This window comes from Daphnia pulex, chromosome 1 (assembly GCF_021134715.1).
Source record: "Daphnia pulex isolate KAP4 chromosome 1, ASM2113471v1".
Classification (NCBI taxonomy): domain Eukaryota; kingdom Metazoa; phylum Arthropoda; class Branchiopoda; order Diplostraca; family Daphniidae; genus Daphnia; species Daphnia pulex.
The window spans coordinates 3,268,122-3,284,804 of NC_060017.1; the positions used below are offsets into that span (position 1 = coordinate 3,268,122).

At 41.9% G+C, this 16,683-nt stretch overlaps 2 protein-coding genes across 4 annotated transcripts; both read right to left on the minus strand.

Moving 5' to 3' along the window:
* Positions 1-57: 57 nt before the first annotated feature.
* LOC124206112 (synaptic vesicular amine transporter-like) lies at positions 58-7,737 on the minus strand. Of its 3 annotated transcripts, none has more exons than XM_046603802.1 (17): positions 7,538-7,737; positions 7,383-7,435; positions 4,975-5,129; positions 4,108-4,302; positions 3,852-3,990; positions 2,783-2,841; positions 2,626-2,709; positions 2,449-2,544; positions 2,268-2,354; positions 2,067-2,168; positions 1,876-1,964; positions 1,725-1,810; positions 1,587-1,638; positions 1,411-1,516; positions 1,271-1,348; positions 1,053-1,186; positions 58-739 (listed from the first exon to the last, which is right to left on the minus strand). In XM_046603802.1, exons 3-17 carry the CDS (start codon positions 5,093-5,095, stop codon positions 668-670), a joined length of 1,500 nt encoding a protein of 499 aa, XP_046459758.1. In that variant the 5' UTR covers positions 5,096-5,129; positions 7,383-7,435; positions 7,538-7,737; the 3' UTR covers positions 58-667. The 3 variants fall into 3 exon arrangements, with proteins under 3 accessions (XP_046459758.1, XP_046459830.1, XP_046459897.1); XM_046603874.1 differs by having other exon boundaries at positions 7,383-7,460; positions 7,538-7,728; XM_046603941.1 differs by having other exon boundaries at positions 7,383-7,482; positions 7,538-7,728.
* Positions 7,738-14,956: 7,219 nt separating this feature from the next.
* LOC124200393 (electron transfer flavoprotein subunit alpha, mitochondrial-like) lies at positions 14,957-16,677 on the minus strand. Its single transcript, XM_046596623.1, has 7 exons — positions 16,485-16,677; positions 16,242-16,394; positions 15,908-16,172; positions 15,604-15,837; positions 15,433-15,536; positions 15,211-15,352; positions 14,957-15,138 (listed from the first exon to the last, which is right to left on the minus strand). The coding sequence occupies exons 1-7, from the start codon at positions 16,524-16,526 to the stop codon at positions 15,065-15,067; spliced, it is 1,014 nt and encodes a 337-aa protein (XP_046452579.1). The 5' UTR covers positions 16,527-16,677; the 3' UTR covers positions 14,957-15,064.
* Positions 16,678-16,683: the final 6 nt, after the last annotated feature.

Genomic DNA, 16,683 nt, shown 5'->3' on the forward strand with positions numbered 1-16,683 from the left:
GAATTTCAAGTTAAAGCTGAATGAATCAAGAAAATAGATTGAAAGAGACGATAAGCGTTTTAGTGGTGGTGTGTGACATTCATTTGACATCAATTTTTTTCCATCAACAAATAGAAACAGTCAAAATATTAAATGATGATGCAATAGTATACACACAGCACACGGTACACGGAGACGCAGCACGGCAAAACACTCGGCGAATAAGCAGAAACAATTTTTTGAAAACAAAAAGGATTGAAAAAAAACTGTCACCGATTGTGCATTTTTTTTTAGAATTTATAGAGGAAAGGGATTTTATCGGTATTGATTGAAGTCCAGTCACCGCACTTGAAATAAGTCGTCCCAGCGTCTTGAAATTATTCTTGTTGAATATAGGCGGAATGCCCGAAAAATCAAAATCGATTTGAATTTCCCGCTGACAGACCCACTCAGCCATAGCGAGTCCTAGGGCGGGTTTCAAACGATATGCCTCACCTTACTGGATTTTGGCAGTCAATTATTTGAAAGGGACGTGATCGGACGTTGGATCGCTTGCGTGTGGTGAAAATAAAAAAATGCGTAATTTTCGTTCTTTTTTCGAAAGTTTGTTCTTCTTCGATTTCTTTCCGTTTTCAGCAGGGTGGTCTATTTTTCTTTTAATATGTTCCCCTCTTTTCGGCTTTATTTTCTATGGATATTCTTCTTCCATTTTTTGAAAGGCTTTGTAACTGATGGTAGCTTTCTCCGCCATGGCAAGACACTGCAACAATAACAGAAACATAAGTTAAAATACCCTTTGCCACTTCCGAGCCGGGATCCTGAACATTCTTTTCTATAACAACCTTCCATGCATCCGAATAATGCCCATCCCCTCCCCCCAAAAATGTATAGTCCAATTTTTTATGTTAAAAAAAAAGCACGAAGAAACTTTTTTGCTTTCAATTTCTGGAAAAATTGTTAACCGCTAGCTAGTATAACGTTTTGGATTTTATTTTACTGTGACGTTTACAGCCAAGAAATTTACAATGTTAAGTTAGGTGTCGAAAAAGGTGTTAAAAGAGTCTATTTATTACCTGGCGTTCTTCTTTTGTGGGTGGATTGCGCAAGTAGTACAATAGCGGAGCGTACATAAAGCTGATGATGGCAATGCCAAAAAGCATCCATTCGAAACCGATCGTTTGAACAAGAGTTCCACTAAGAGCAGGGCCTGTGTCGCGAAAAATGTTATTAATCGTAGAAATGATCAAAGTTAATATACCGGTAGTCAAGTAAAAAAGCTTGCAGTTCTCACCGATAGCAAATCCAAGACAAAAGGCAACGTCTCCGATGGCGTAAACGGAACCATAGACAGCGGCATGACGGATGTCAACTAATCAAATAAATCGTAGCATTTTAGTAACATTCCTGAGATTTCGCGTTAGTGCATAGTACCTAGGTATCCCAGTTGAGGCATCATAGAAGAGTCAACCATGCCTATGGCGAAACCAAGTCCGGCATTTGGCAGAACCAAATCTCCGATGTTAGTCGCGAACGGGATCTGTCATTAAACAGATCGTCTTATAGCTTTTTCAGTTAGTTGTGTGTAGACTGAATTCAAAATCGTTTACCAGCATGAGGCATACTCCAATTACCACCAAACCGACCAGAGCTGCTAGCCACCTGTCAGAGACGGGGTAGGAGAAGAATAAAAACATAAATATTAATTTATTGAGATTTATTGAAATTATTAAATTTTATTTTCTAACCTGCCCATTTTGTGGCCGAGAGGACCGAACAAATTGGTTCCTATTAGGTAAGCGATAGATGCCGGAAGAAAAGCCACTCCCAGTTGCTATAAATCATTCGTCATCAACAATTGTCATTGAATTATGTAACAACATTTCAAAAATAACTGACCCATTTAGGAGCGCACATCGTATCCATCATCCAGATCGGCAACGACGGTTCTAACATTGCGATGCCCATATTACCGAATGTAATTGCACCTGGATAGCGGATGTCACAAAATTTAGTTCATGTCCATTATTTTAAATTCCGTGTTATGTTCGGCAGTTATTATCAACAAATTGGCATCGCTAATCACTAACCGGCAGCGACGATGATGTACGGGTCCATCAACAGTTCCTTGACTGAAGGCGGTTCGTCCTCTTGTTGGGCAATCGCCGGTTGGAGAACGAGCAATTGCAGTACTAAAAACATTCCGATAATGAAAGAACAACAAAGAAATAATGATCAATTAGAAAATCTATCAGAAACAATTGTGGTGGTAAAAAAATTAATGTACTGACATCCATCGCCCAGAGCTAAGCAGGCCAAAATAAGGAACGGGGCCGTTTTGCCAACGAACTGGTACATGATGCCACCAAAAGGGGGCCCTTTAAATCACCAACAGAAAATAATGAGTATACTTTTTACATTACGTGACATCGTCTATGATGTTTCATGGAATCCAATTTTATTTTTACAAACCAATCAAGACGCCTAGAGCCAAACCCCCAAGTGCAATGCCCATTGCGTTGCCTCGTTCTTCGTCGTTGGGATAACTAGCAGCCAGCATTCCCATTCCTACAGTCAGTTAAATCAATTTTGTTAAAACATTATCTGCTCGACGACCGTCGAGATGATGTCAATGAATTTTGATTTTACCTGAAACGCTAGAGCAAGAGGATCCGACTCCTTGAAGGGCTCGAGCAACAAAAAGAACTGTGTAATTTCTCCCGAAAGCAAATACTGTAACAAATAAATAAACAATTAAGTTTTGAAAATTAATTTTGTTTGCAGCAGATAATTAAGTTTTATTTACTGATGGTTGACACGAACATGATGACAAATCCAGCAAACATTGGGATGCTGTAGCCAATCCTGACAAATTGTAATAAACGCATTAATTGTGTCCCACAATCTACTGATGGGTTTCCAATGCATATTTTAGAAAATATTTTTATCAACTTATTGGAAGAAATTTTGACATCCAGTTTCTTGTAATTAAAATAAATTTATGAAATCCTTCATTTTACAAATAAAAAAAATTATCCGGTTAATTGACCCCACACCTCATATTACAATTTTGGTGCTTTTTTTATGTCCTTATAAATATTAATTTAAAATCTAGTGTCTACACCCGATAAGTCAACTGCTGGCAGCAGCTAGCGATATAGCTTAAAGATACAGTGATAAAAGGCATCGGAAAGCTGAGACTGTTGTTGCCTGTTGCGTGTCGTGGGAGAAAAGTCATCAAGGGAGAAGCGGAAGGACTCGATAGGGGGCGACAGGGACGATAGGGAATGCATGCCGTCCGGAATCCCCAATTCCGAGTATGAATACAATCACGTAGAGAATGGCCTGATGTTTATGTACGAATGATGTTATCTCTTGCCGTCATCGCTGTGCGTATTATACAACAATATCTACTGCAGCAAGTGGTAGAGGTGAGGGGGACGAGCTGGAAGGGTAAAGTTATTCATTATCAGTTGTAGCGGCGTCGCCTAGAGGAGGAAAGCGAACAGGATACTGCTTATTGCAAACAGCAGGAGCAGCAGCAGGGTTGACTCTCGTCGTTCTCATGGGATCTGCAGTCTCAGCAGCACATGTTGCACTACTCCCGATAGTCGCTATCCTACACCAGTCAGCATCCCACTCTCTATACATTTTCCCGCTCTATCTGTGTCAGTGTCTAAACCGTTTTTCAAGCGCTTTCTATATAGCCTTATCGACTATATACAGCGACTATCAAGGACAGGGCAATGAATATGAATGCCGGAAATCGCCAACACGGGACTAGATAGAATAGCGATTGTTTTCCCCCAAAAGAAGCCCGGAGCGATGCGACAGTGAGTAATTCTGTACTTGAGCAGCAGAAGTGGTTTTCTCACCTATTGGTAAGCGGTCCGACGAACGGGTTCGTTAGTAACTGGATGAAAGCTTTTGACGCGAACATAATTCCAACTTCGACATTTTCCTGGATGAGCTCGTTGTGCTTGGCCATGTATTTGTACTCGGAGTCAGGATCACCTAATGTGCAAATCCAATCGTTTATTTTCCAACTTAACTTATTTGGTTAGGGGGGTCACGCGAGCGATTAGGTAAATAAAAAATGAGATGAATTGATGAACGTGGTGGTGGACTCACGTTTAGCGGAGTCGGGGAGGCATCGTGAAGTGACGTTAATTCCAGGATCTTCGTAAGCTCCGTTTTCAAACAAGCCTGGCATCGTACTAGTCGTGTAAGTTCCGAACGGCTCTGTTACTTCAGTGACTACGGATACGTTGCTCACGGGGTCGTGGCGATGACGAATGGTGTACAAAAATTCCGGGATGATGGGAACTGTAAATGAAACGGATACATTTTGTCGTCAAATTAAAACTTTAAAAACAATAGAAGACGAAAATAAAAGGGAACAAATGAAGCAATATTTGAATGGAAACGCGCGATAAAACAAAATAAATAGACATGCTGTGTAATTTAGGTTATTTAGGCGCTAAGTGATTTTCTTGACTCGGCGGGACAGCTAGGCTATATATATATAAGGACGTTCTCCCTCTTTCTGAAATTGAGATGTGTTCGATAAGAAGAGCAGGAGCTCTTGTTGACTCGGCTATGATATATGCTAGACTAGCCTATGATGCAAAGTGCTAATGGAGTTGGAATTTGCATTCGAACACAGTGACACATTCCGGCATCGGTCTCATTCTTCCGTCTCCTCATCTTAAGCCATTGTATAGGCCTATAAAGAGAGTGATAGTCTATATCGACCCATCGTGTCAATGACATCTAGCATCTCATTTGAGCATCAGCAAGCATGAAACGTATAGAGATAGTCTCTGCATGGCAATGTCGGAAAGAAGAAATATGAGAAAGTTACAGAATGACACATCTTACGAATTGGCGCTTGATTAATTCGATGAAAACACTGGCTACGGATATGAAGCCAGCCCTTATACTGTTGTCCGCTGTGTGATGTTGTCCCACACTTGTCCCGCTCTTATGCAGTCTTACCTACAGTGGTCAGTAGCATGTTGTCCAAGAGGAGCGCAATGGCAACGATGATAAGCACCAAGCGGCGCGAACGGCGACATCGCTCCAGGAATTCCATCGATTCGTCACTGAGGATCCCCATGATGGATGATAACGGCCTCCAACAAGATGGTCTCCTGAAAAAGCCGAACACGAAATAATACGTAACATATCAAGAAAAGATTAAAAAAAAAATATCCACGAAATTCATAATAACTCCATCGTTATAACTTGAAATACTCTGAAATTAGTTAAATTTGTACTTTTTCACGGCCGTATATATATCGTCTCTATCTCGGGGTTTAACGATAAATCATTTATATCGAACATGTTCAACAGATTCTCGACCTCCTTTGCCGGGAAAAAAAAATGAAGAAATGTCGAGTCGTGGGTCCAATTAAAAGGAAAGCAAAAAAAAAGGGAGAAAAATATGACGGAGGGAAAAATGGATGGCCAAAAAAAGAGATGGTATCAAAGTTATTTATACGCCGTGTTCTTCAGTAAAAACATCCATTGCCCCCGCCCAGTTCCTATAAAACTGAGCCCCTTGTGATTGACTTCGTTCTCCTGCGAGCACGCTCGCCGAGTGATACGATACTGTCCCGAACATCAGCCACGTCTGTGGCGTCGCTCAGCGACACACAGCGAGATATTGAATAGGGGGAAGGCAGGGCAACAGACTAGAAATGAAGAAACCCAATCAGTGTCTCATCACATCGGAGCACGTATTGGTTCTACTCCAACATGCTTCACCCTGGCTGCTGCATGGATGGGGGGGGGGGTGGTGGACTACAAAAGAAGACGGTTGTTGCTGCACTTGAAAATTCGTTGCGAGATATTATTATATTCCTGTCTGCGTCGAAGCACTTGCAGTACGCGGTAGCAACGATTATATGTTAATGCTACATTGACAACACAACGATGCGCCAGATCCTCGTGGGGGATACTGCTGCGGTGGGGGGAACAACCGTCAAGTGCGAACAATGAACTCGTCAGTCGATTAATTGAGAATTTCAAGCGCATCAACCAAAGAAAGACGTCGGACGCCCCCGCCCCAAATTTTTTAAGAGATCAAATGACGACGACGAAGAATTAAAAATTAACAACTAGAAAAGTTAGTATTCTATTATTCTCGTTGGCAGCGAATATTAATTTTTTGGGGTTTCATTCCTCGCGGGAATATCTTCATTTCGCTGAGGGCTTAGACAGTCTGAATCATGTTCTCCGGGAGTCTAAATTAAATCAATAAATTTTTCTTATGACTGATATGCTCCGACGTGATTGATTGAAAATGATTGTCATGGTCGTCTGTTCGCAACGACGATTTAAGACTGGGCAAGGATTTTTTTTTTTTTTTTTTGCGAGGACCTACCCGATATCTCTCCCTAGTCACTCCCTTTTGGTCGTGTCCCTTTCCTTTTGGCTTGTGTCTATTAACGAATTTCTCAGTAGCTATATGCCTGCTATAGACAATTTCATTAACGGGAACAAGGACGCGCACTAACTGCTTTTATCGATACGAGGAGAACAGTGGAACATAGAGGACATATGAAAATTTCTGATTGGGTTGGAATTGACGACGGCTATAGGTGAACATAGCTGGCCTTTACAATGTCCGTTATAGCAAAGAAGACTCTTAATTGGCAATCTAAAGCTGATCTACAATGATTGGACGATCATCAAATTCACTTTCGGCGGTGAGTTCCCTTACCTTTTAGTCTTTTACACAGTGGTTGACCTTTAGCGTGCGCTGTTTTAATCGATTATTATTATTACGCTGGAGCCTATACTCCTTCATCATCTAAGGAGCAGATGGGAATTTTCAGCGTAATCATTGGAAATTAATAATCAGCTATGGATTGGCTATATAGACATCCTGCTGTAATATACTATATCTACCGCCCTACATAGGAGACATGTATAATTTTCTAAATCCCATCACGAAGAAAAGATACCGCCAGTTCGAAACTTTCCAGTGTCCAGGTACGATTTTAAAAAAAAAAGGCGCGTAATTAGAAAAAGTTGATGGGTCCAAATCGTCCCCGACGACCATTTTCAGAGTAAAAAAGCGATCGCATTCAAGACACAGAAAAGGAAGAAGAATGGAAACAATCAATTTCAATGACAATCGGATCACGCGCTCGACTGATTACATGGAACCCGCTTTTTTTTCCTTTCTCATTTCCAGTGTTCCTTAATTATTTTGTCATGTTTCGTTAGTTAGATCATATGCATCGTCTGTGATTTCCACGACGAATGGCATATCGGAATAACAGCCACATTGTCACAAGTTATTGCTTATTTTCGTTTGGACCAATATGTTGCCGAAGCAACCAAGACGGGGGAAAAAGTACTAGTGCGTGTGTACTTAGAATCAATTGTTGCGTTACCTTTGGTAGTGTTTCAGGCTCGGGCGCACCAATGTCAAGTCATTGCTGAACTTCTGTTAACCGTAATACATACAATGTCTGTAAGAATCAAACTGCTGTCCTAGTTTCACAGTGAAAAATAACAAGTTTAAAGTAACAAGTAACGGTTGGTTTACCTTGTGATGTTGGCGGACTAGATTTGCGAGCAACGATTTTCGAACAAGGGAATGCGAAACTTCCCGTCAGAATGGATGTGTGAAACAAACAGATTGTCCGGCAATCTTCAGCAGAGCTCCAAGGAAGACTACGCCCGTCCTAGCAGCCACCGCTGGATAGAGTGCTGCTGCTGCTGCTGCCACGGGGAGGGATGAGAGAGAGCAAGAAGAGCTAGCCCTGCTGCCGGAGCTATATGCTGGTGCCAAAGAGTGGTGAATCCCAAGACTCGGCTATTGACTATGCGCTGACGACTCCGTGAATCTACTGTAGGAACACGCGCTGGCTGCGGCCGCCGGCTCTCCTAACAGAAAAGACAGACGCATCCACTCAGCGTTGGAAATGTTCACACATATAGGCGTTAACTACGTTCTGGCACTCTTATTTTCAATTAATTTTTTTTTACTTGTCCTATTGATCCTAATATTTGCCGAATCGTTTTCATCATAGATGTAGTCCATTATCGGCATTGTAATCAAATTTAATACCGCACCCAACTTTATGTATGGTAATTATCTTCTTAATTCTCTTGTTAAACGGTTGAAGTTCAACGTTTCAATGAATGGGAGCACTGAAGGTACGTCGTCTATATGACTTGTATGATGTTTGGCTACCTTCTTGATGAAGATCACTATTTGGCAGATGATGAGAAATGGTGTTGATTTGGTTCGAAATAATCTTTCAAATAATAAAATCTGTGCGCGTGGGTGGATGTAATTGCACAACGGAAGCACAGCCAGCAGCTAGTAATAGTACTATATCAATCCGCGGATCGTGATTGCGAATTGCGCCGAAGCAATGAAGCCGAGGGAATATTTTATGTATATGGAAGCTCAGTATAGGCATTTCGGCAGTCTTGACTTTTCCTTTGATGTTATATACGCATCGCGACTCGGCTTTGGGTTTCACGGCCTACGGTGCTATGCTGGCCCTGCTTTTTATATATATCCTGTGCATATCTATGGTTTATAACACTCGATCTCTTTGGCTCCTCAGCATCGCCCTGACTTTTTGGCCTTTGTTTTCTCACAGTCTTCCATCTTCTTTTCTTCTGGCTCCTTGGACGAGCTCACGAGCAGCATAGTTGTCATTGGTGCCACACGAACACGGAATGGCAATTAAAGAGTCAACCGTCTGCCAGTAATCCACAAAAGCCGCTCGGGCGCAGCAGTTCACGTACGTGTACGTACGTACGTAGCAGGGCAACGCCCACCTATACACAACAGCAGCCGCACGCCACCACCCCATGCAGGAATAAGGGTCCTTTCTGACTCGCACGACGTCGACGTCCCTTCGATACCTCCCCTCCATTCGATTACATTCTCAAGTCAATGATAAGAAAGCGATCCCTTTTTTCTCCTCTCATCTTCTTGTGATATTTCCCCTTTGAGTCGTCACGCGCGACCGTGCATTTTGCCTGGAGTTTTCCAACAAGAAAAAAAAAAGGGAAAAATCCATTTATTATACCCAATCCATTGTCAATTCAACAGCATCAAACTCATCAATTCAGCAGCGTATAAAACTCTTAGGAAAGGATTTGATTTCCAATCGATAAATTTCTCGTGGATGACATTTCAGAAAATCGATAAAAGCACATCTTCTTCAACAGGTACTCGTTTTTTTTTAATTCAACAATAACAACTGGAATGGCGTGATGCAGTCACTGGCCTGCTGTTGCATCCCAGGTAAAAAAGTACTGCCTTGCACTGTAATAAAATGATAGTTTATTTAAGTAAACTATCATTTTATTGTAGTGGACCTAGTAAAGTAGAAGTATCACTAAGTGGGCGTATTTTTTTTTTTGTTTCAATGTCAATATTACTAAAGACACACTGCTATATCACTGGTAGCGTATAGTACTTATCCTATATATATATAGTATTTGTCCCAAAATCCTTCAGTATTACTTGAGTTTTTCATATTATTACTTAAGTACATTCTAAGTACTTTTTCACCTGGGATACTTACAAAATTGACGCTGTACTTAATATAGGATTGATAGGATTAATAGGAGAAAAGCTTGAGACAATCCGATCAGAGCAGTGCAAGCGGTACAATTAGCAATCAGGCACGATGCGGGGGGCAACACTGATCTCTGTTTGTGTTTACTATTTGTATATTTATAGCACTTTGCGTACAGCTGTTCCACTGTCGGCTTTCCCTTGCATTTGGGGATAATAAAGCTGCTGATGGCCGCGGCGAATAAAATGAGATTTTCTTCGCTCTGTACTACGTCACAAAGTGTCATCTACACTTGATCCCTCATCACAGTCGTAATGAAGAGAGAGAGAGAGCGGAGGAGAGTTTGAGATAAGATATGAGAATATAGGATCACTGGATCCCTTGATGGTGAAGCAGAAGATGACGTGAAGTGTTGACGCGCTTAGATTGAAGAAAAGACAATTTTTATAAAATCCCTGAAGCGAAAATTTATTGAGCGGAAAGCCGGAAATCTGCGATATTCAATTTCAACGAAAAACCTTGTTTTAAAAAATGCCTATGAATGGCTGTAATTGATATATACTCCACGACCACCCAAAATTGATGCAAAGTTGATTTAGATCTAGCGGTTGTTAATTGGTCGCGTGATGTTGGCCATAACCAATGCAGAAATCTGTTTTAACGTTTCCTGACAACAGCTGGTTGCTTACACTCCTGCGTCGTTGTCGTGGAAACTGCATCTATATTTATTGGTCGGAATTTCAAATTGAGCATTATTTATCCGTTTAATATTGTTTCCTATTTATTCGATTTTTGTTGAGCGTCGGAACGGTATATCCTCGCATACAACTTTACGCCATACATCAACCCAGGTGAAAAAGTACTTAGAATGTACTTAAGTAATAATATGAAAAACTCAAGTAATACTGAAGGATTTTGGGACAAATACTATATATATATAGGATAAGTACTATACGCTACCAGTGATATAGCAGTGTGTCTTTAGTAATATTGACATTGAAACAAAAAAAAAAATACGCCCACTTAGTGATACTTCTACTTTACTAGGTCCACTACAATAAAATGATAGTTTACTTAAATAAACTATCATTTTATTACAGTGCAAGGCAGTACTTTTTTACCTGGGAACGGATTATTATTAAAAAAAGACTACAGGAATGCGCCAGACAAAGGGAACATTTTTGATCAAGAAATTTGTCCATGTGTGTTCGGTTTCAATATCAGGCTTATAGCAGCCGCTCCGCCAATTTCTCGACCCGAATCTTTTCCCCCTGTAATGGTTAACAACGCGCCGACGAATGTAATGGATGAAATGCGCTGCTGCTGGTCTCTCCTTATTACATTGCGAGCGATTTGAAAACGCAAAGAGATTGATCTTTTTTACGAATAAGGAGGACCATGAAGGATGGATACGGTTTGAAGTCTCGATCGATGAATAAGCGCTAGGCATCATCAAGCTGAGCTGGTTAAGTGCTGGTCCCAATGATATACTGTCTTGTACTGTGTCCCCATCCCGATCAGCTGCGCTTTTCCCGTCGGCAACAAGCGTCCACGTCGTCCCCATATTGGTGCACAGTCGGCAGCGCACGGAAAATAAAAATAAAAAAATAAAATCTGATGATTGTAACGCAACGAAATTGTTAAAGCAAAGAAGGAAAAACTGATGGGTGAGCTGCTGAGCACAGCAGCAACATTGAACTTGCTTTTTCCGAGAAATACAATTAGTTGTCGTTCAGCGTGCTGGATCGACGTCATGCCGGAGCTCTTAAGTGCATTGGCGTTGAACGTTTTAGACGTTGGGCCAATGCGATTGTTACGGCGCCACCAAAGGGTTTCCGATGGCCGCGCCGCATCGCTTGTATTGTCAATATTTCTTGTACCGGTATCAACCATGTAAGAGCACTTAGCGTATAAGCAGCATCGAGGGGGGAGCACTGAAGATCATAGATTCACCAGCGGCCGATGTGTTGAAGGGCCATTTAATCACGATCCATCTGCAGCGCGATCCTGTGCTGGATATAGGTAGATCCGGTTCATTTCTTACAAAAGTGAACCAAATAACAGACCCGACCGCGATCAACCAAGCCGCAAGACAAACGATCAAGATTTTCGACATCATGAATAAAACAGGCGTGCCGTGCTACTGGGGGAACGGGTTTCCTATATTCATCCGGACGGGCCGATCGGTTGTGGGAGCGCGTGGGCGCCGGTGTTTTTGTTTGTAACCTCCGCTGACCGCTGACACCGTCGCCTTGAACATTTGCTCTTCTGATGGGATGCTGGTATAAGGCACGCCCTCTGTTCCGCTATGGTAATCAATTCAATATTTCACGATATAAAAGAAAAGACGGTGCGGCTTTCTGTTGAAAGATGAAAGTTCAACACATTCCTGGCCAACCGGGACCTCTCGGTCGCCGCTAGCTGGCTCCTTGTTGCTCGAGTGACGCTCAACCCTCCGGCATTCGTCCCTTTCAAAGGTAATTGGCTTATTGGGAAATACCGTGGACGTGGAGGAAGAAGAAGAGTACTGATCTATAATGCGCCTTCTATTCTTCCCCTTTTATTGGGTAGGTCGACCGTCTTTTTTTAGATTTCTAGAGGTATTCTCCTTGCCGCCCTTTGAGTCTGGTCGCGTATAACTATGCTCGATCCACTATACGCATCGATCATTGGAATGAACTCTCCGTGATCTTCTCCGAGTTCCTTCCTGCACCCACGCTGAATGCCCGGCCATTCTCTCATTTTGAGCGGAGAAGATTCTTCTATCTGTGTCACGACTCTTCTCGGCTCTGTGTGCCGTTTCTTTGGTTGCTGCTGCTGCTGCGGATGCTTGCCATTTTATGGTGAAGAACTTGCCTCAATCTTAAGCCGGAATCACCAGTTTTATGTCCCTTGCTGAGCTAAAAACCCTCCAGTATAGAAACGCGATTCTTAATTCTTATAGAGAGACGATTAAATATCATTGGAGCCTTGTTAGTTGACGACTTGGCTAATGGATCCGCATCATCTTAATGAAAATTGTTGCTAGGGGCGAGAAGCTGGGAGAATACTAATACACCAAAAACATATCTGTATGAGTGTCTATAGCTGTTTTCTTATGAAAGGGCTTTCGACTTGAGTCTGAATTGACTGAGGGGGGAAGGGCACGGTTGAATACGTCATCGTCTATTGATTTGCTTCATGACCACAGTGAATAGGAGGAATCGAACATGTAGTATTAATGATCACTATCCCATCAACATAAAAAGTATGTGTGTGTGGATAATGGAAGTAAAAGCTGTATGTAAGGCCACTCAGGGGAATGGGCTATAGTTGCGGAATTCATCCTTCCGGTTTCGGAATCAATCGGGATCAATCAATTCCGCTCGGATAGCGATCCGGCTGGACAGCTGACTTTTGTTGTACAAGAGACACAATACCGTTTCCCGTCTGGCATTCTCGTCGTCCTATTACGACGCATTACCGAGCGTGTACAATGTACAATATTGAAAGAATTAGAATCGATAGGTTATTGTGTGCATTTCTAGAAACGGAGTAAAACTATAGTTGTTCGATGGCAGTCACTTTTGATAAAGGTCGACTCTATAGCAAAGATGGAATAACAATCCAGCGTGCATAGGTATCAGCAGAATTCTCACTGAATACATAATTAACAGATGGAGAAAAAACCAAGTGAAAAAGAAATAAAATAAAACATACTTGAGTAGTCCTTTTTTCCATATTCTCTCAAGAAGCTTTAGACTCCTCTCGTTTCCGTCATTTCGTCGCGTTGATCCGTCGTGTTGGAAGCTATAATCTCCTATACCTATATAGCATCCGAGATGTTTCCATTTCAAACGAAATAACGACTGCTGCCGTCGCGCCACTCCTTGGCTGTTTTTCAACTACAAATTCGTCTTTGTTCACTGCTGGATTTACGCAACTAGACATGTGATACGAACATATACGATGTGACGTATTCGTTTTTATTCGTACAGTTGAGACTTGAGAGCCGTCGAACATTTTCCGGGTTTTACTTTTTTTCCCCCTCTGATTTATTTATGCGAGTATTATAATTCTTTCGTGCGTAGGGGTTGAGGGTATTGCTCTAAGACCATACCAGTAGTAGGCCTATCTATAGCTATAGCGACTTAGCATGACTGATGTTCGTCTGCTCTCTGATGGCGAGCGTCTCTTTTCGTTATTGATTTTCCACAGGAGAGGGCGAGTGGTGTCTGAGAGCGCTAATTCTGCGGACGGAAAGATGAGATGGGCACCACACACCCCACACCGAAGAGTATGAAGAACACAGCAGCGGCTGCCCGCCGTTGAAGAGAGCTCTATTATCCGATCCAACGAGTCATTGTCATCAACAGATGAGAGACAGGCGGGGGTTTGATATGCTTCACCATGAAACCCACAAAAGAAATAAACGAGTTGCAAACATATTTTCGAAAATATAGACTCGTAAAATGTGCGGACTGTGTGGGTCTATCTACGTGTATTAAGTCGGGTGTGCGCTCTGCTGAATTGTTTTATCTGAGCGATTCTTTTTTTTTTTTTTACTAATATACACGCTTAAATGGAAGGAACGTGAGACTCGGCGGACGACAGCTTGCAACCGGATTGCTTTTCATCGTGATTTAGCGTTTAGAGTTTTGTATCTTGCAATGCGATGTCGACGCCAGGGCGGCTCGTTCTTGCATTTACCAGTTGTTACGTCTTCGGGCTGACGGGAGAGATGCTGACTGCTAACTGGCCAACAACTCCTAGAGAGAAGATCCACCTCAGCTTTGGTGGTCCGCCAGGCATCATATTCTTTGTCTAAATGAAAAGTCTGGGCTTCACTGTGCGAGAGAGACACACTTGGCCTTTAAGAGGCGGCAGCATGTGACACTGTACAGCACAAAAAGGATTTCACGAAATGAAGATGAAAGATGAAGCAGGAAAAGAAGAAACGCGGAATGAGCACAGTTCTCTCAGCCGTCTTAATGGCCTGTGATATCAGTGGGCATATCTGCGTCTTGACGGCACGCCTCACTTGTGATGGAACCACTGAAACCCCCCTTTAAGACCCATCTTCCATGGTACTATGACGGCTTTCTCGTCAGGACTAATGAATGTCATTTTGCTGTTTATTTATCGCCTTCGTTAGTCCCTGTAATCTTCCCCTCCCCCCTCCCAGTCGCAGTGAACAATACACCTCATTATTATATGGGCGCGAATAGTTTGAATGCGTTCCGGAGACTAGATGGTTCTGATCCGATTCTGCATGAATCGACAAGTGGCTCACGATACTATCACAAAACAACCGTTCCGCAAAGAGTCCTTGTCTGGCCTTGCATCAGCGGACGCCCAGACTAGACGAGTGTAGAAGCTCTGATTGAATGGTCGACAACATTTAAGGGATTCCAGATCGGGTGTTCTCTGACCTTTGAGGGTAGAAGGATACTATCTGTATATTTTTTTGTTTGTTTTTATCCCATATTCCGTACACATTTGCATTGTTTCTTTTTATAAATCAGCAACAACGTCGCTTCAAAATTTTTTTACTTTTTTCCTATTTTCTCGGTGAGTTCGGGCACAGCAGCGAATAAATCAGCTACCAGGCCGATATCAGCAACTTGATTGAAATGAATTAATAGTTAAAAACAGTTCTAAAAAGAAAATTGAATAATATCCATCAAAACGTTACCTTGGAAAATGGGAGCTTCTGGATCTTTGTTGATGGCAACGATGGTTTTTGAATCTTTCATGCCAGCCAAATGTTGGATCGCACCAGAAATTCCAACAGCGATGTACAATTCCGGTGCAAGGATTTTTCCTGTTTGACCAACCTGTAGTTGCCACGTCCGCGAATAATCCAGATTACCAAATGGAGTTTTGACAAAGAAGAAAAAGACAAATGCTAGTCAACCTGAAGGTCGTTGGATACAAAACCGGCATCAACAGCGGCACGCGAAGCGCCTACAGCAGCACCCATCTTGTCGGCAAGCTTGTAAAGTAGCTCGAAGTTTTCACCTGATTATATAATATAATTATAACATTGTACTATGAAGGCATAAACTATTAAGATTATCCTTCAAACCTGATTTCAATCCTCGACCACCACTAACGACGATCTTGGCAGACGAAAGCTCTGGACGATCAGACTTAGTCAACTCTTGTCCAATAAATTCGGAATTAGGTGAGGAATTGACGGTTTGAGTAGACGCTTCTGAAGGAGCAACGGCATCCCCCATGAGAGCAGCAGGAAAACTTGTGGGCCTAATGGTAACGACTTTAACGCCATCATTGGATTTCAATGTCAGAACAGCATTTCCTGATTTAAATGTAAAATTGAAGACATGATAAAATATAAACAAAGAAATACATAGGAGTTAGTAACCCACCAGCATAAATTGTTCTGACAAAAGTATCAGCATTTGTGATTGCAGTTACATCTGAAATGGGAGAAACATCTAACAGTGCAGCCACTCTGGGAAGCAAAGTTTTTCCGAAAGCAGAAGCACCAGCTAAAATATGAGTAAAACCAAATTGCTTTTGGGTAGCAACAACCAAGGGGGCCAAGGGTTCAGGCAACAACCCATGAAGATTGGCATGTTCAGCAACAAGGATCTTTGATATCCCTGTTGCTTTGGACAATTGTTCTACTACCTAAAATTAGTTTGAAAAGTTAACAAAGCTTCAGAATTCTTCAGTACCGCAATCATCTGATGAACTTACCGATCCACACTTGGCTCCTGCAACAAGACAGGACACAGTTCCACCAACTTTCTGAGCTGCTGTGATGGCACTCAATGTGACAGGGTTAAGTTTGCCATTGTTGTGTTCAGCTAAAACCAAGGTACTTTGAAAACGGTGGGCTAGGATGAAAACCTGGCAATGTGATTCAATAGCATGATTTACTGTTTCAAGAACAATAGCAAAACCGCAAAATATAATTTTAAATAATACTGCAACACTCACATTCCTTCCTTGGAAATTGCGCAGCTGTGAAATCGAAAACATTTTCTAATGCAAACTTATCAGAATTATGGATGTACTCCAACAGTCACCCAATTACACAACGAAAAATAAAAGGGACTTGAATCGTAACGATTAAAACTAGCAGACTGAAAATCCCGAAATCAGAAAATCGCCATGCGTTGTTCATTTGTTTGTAGCG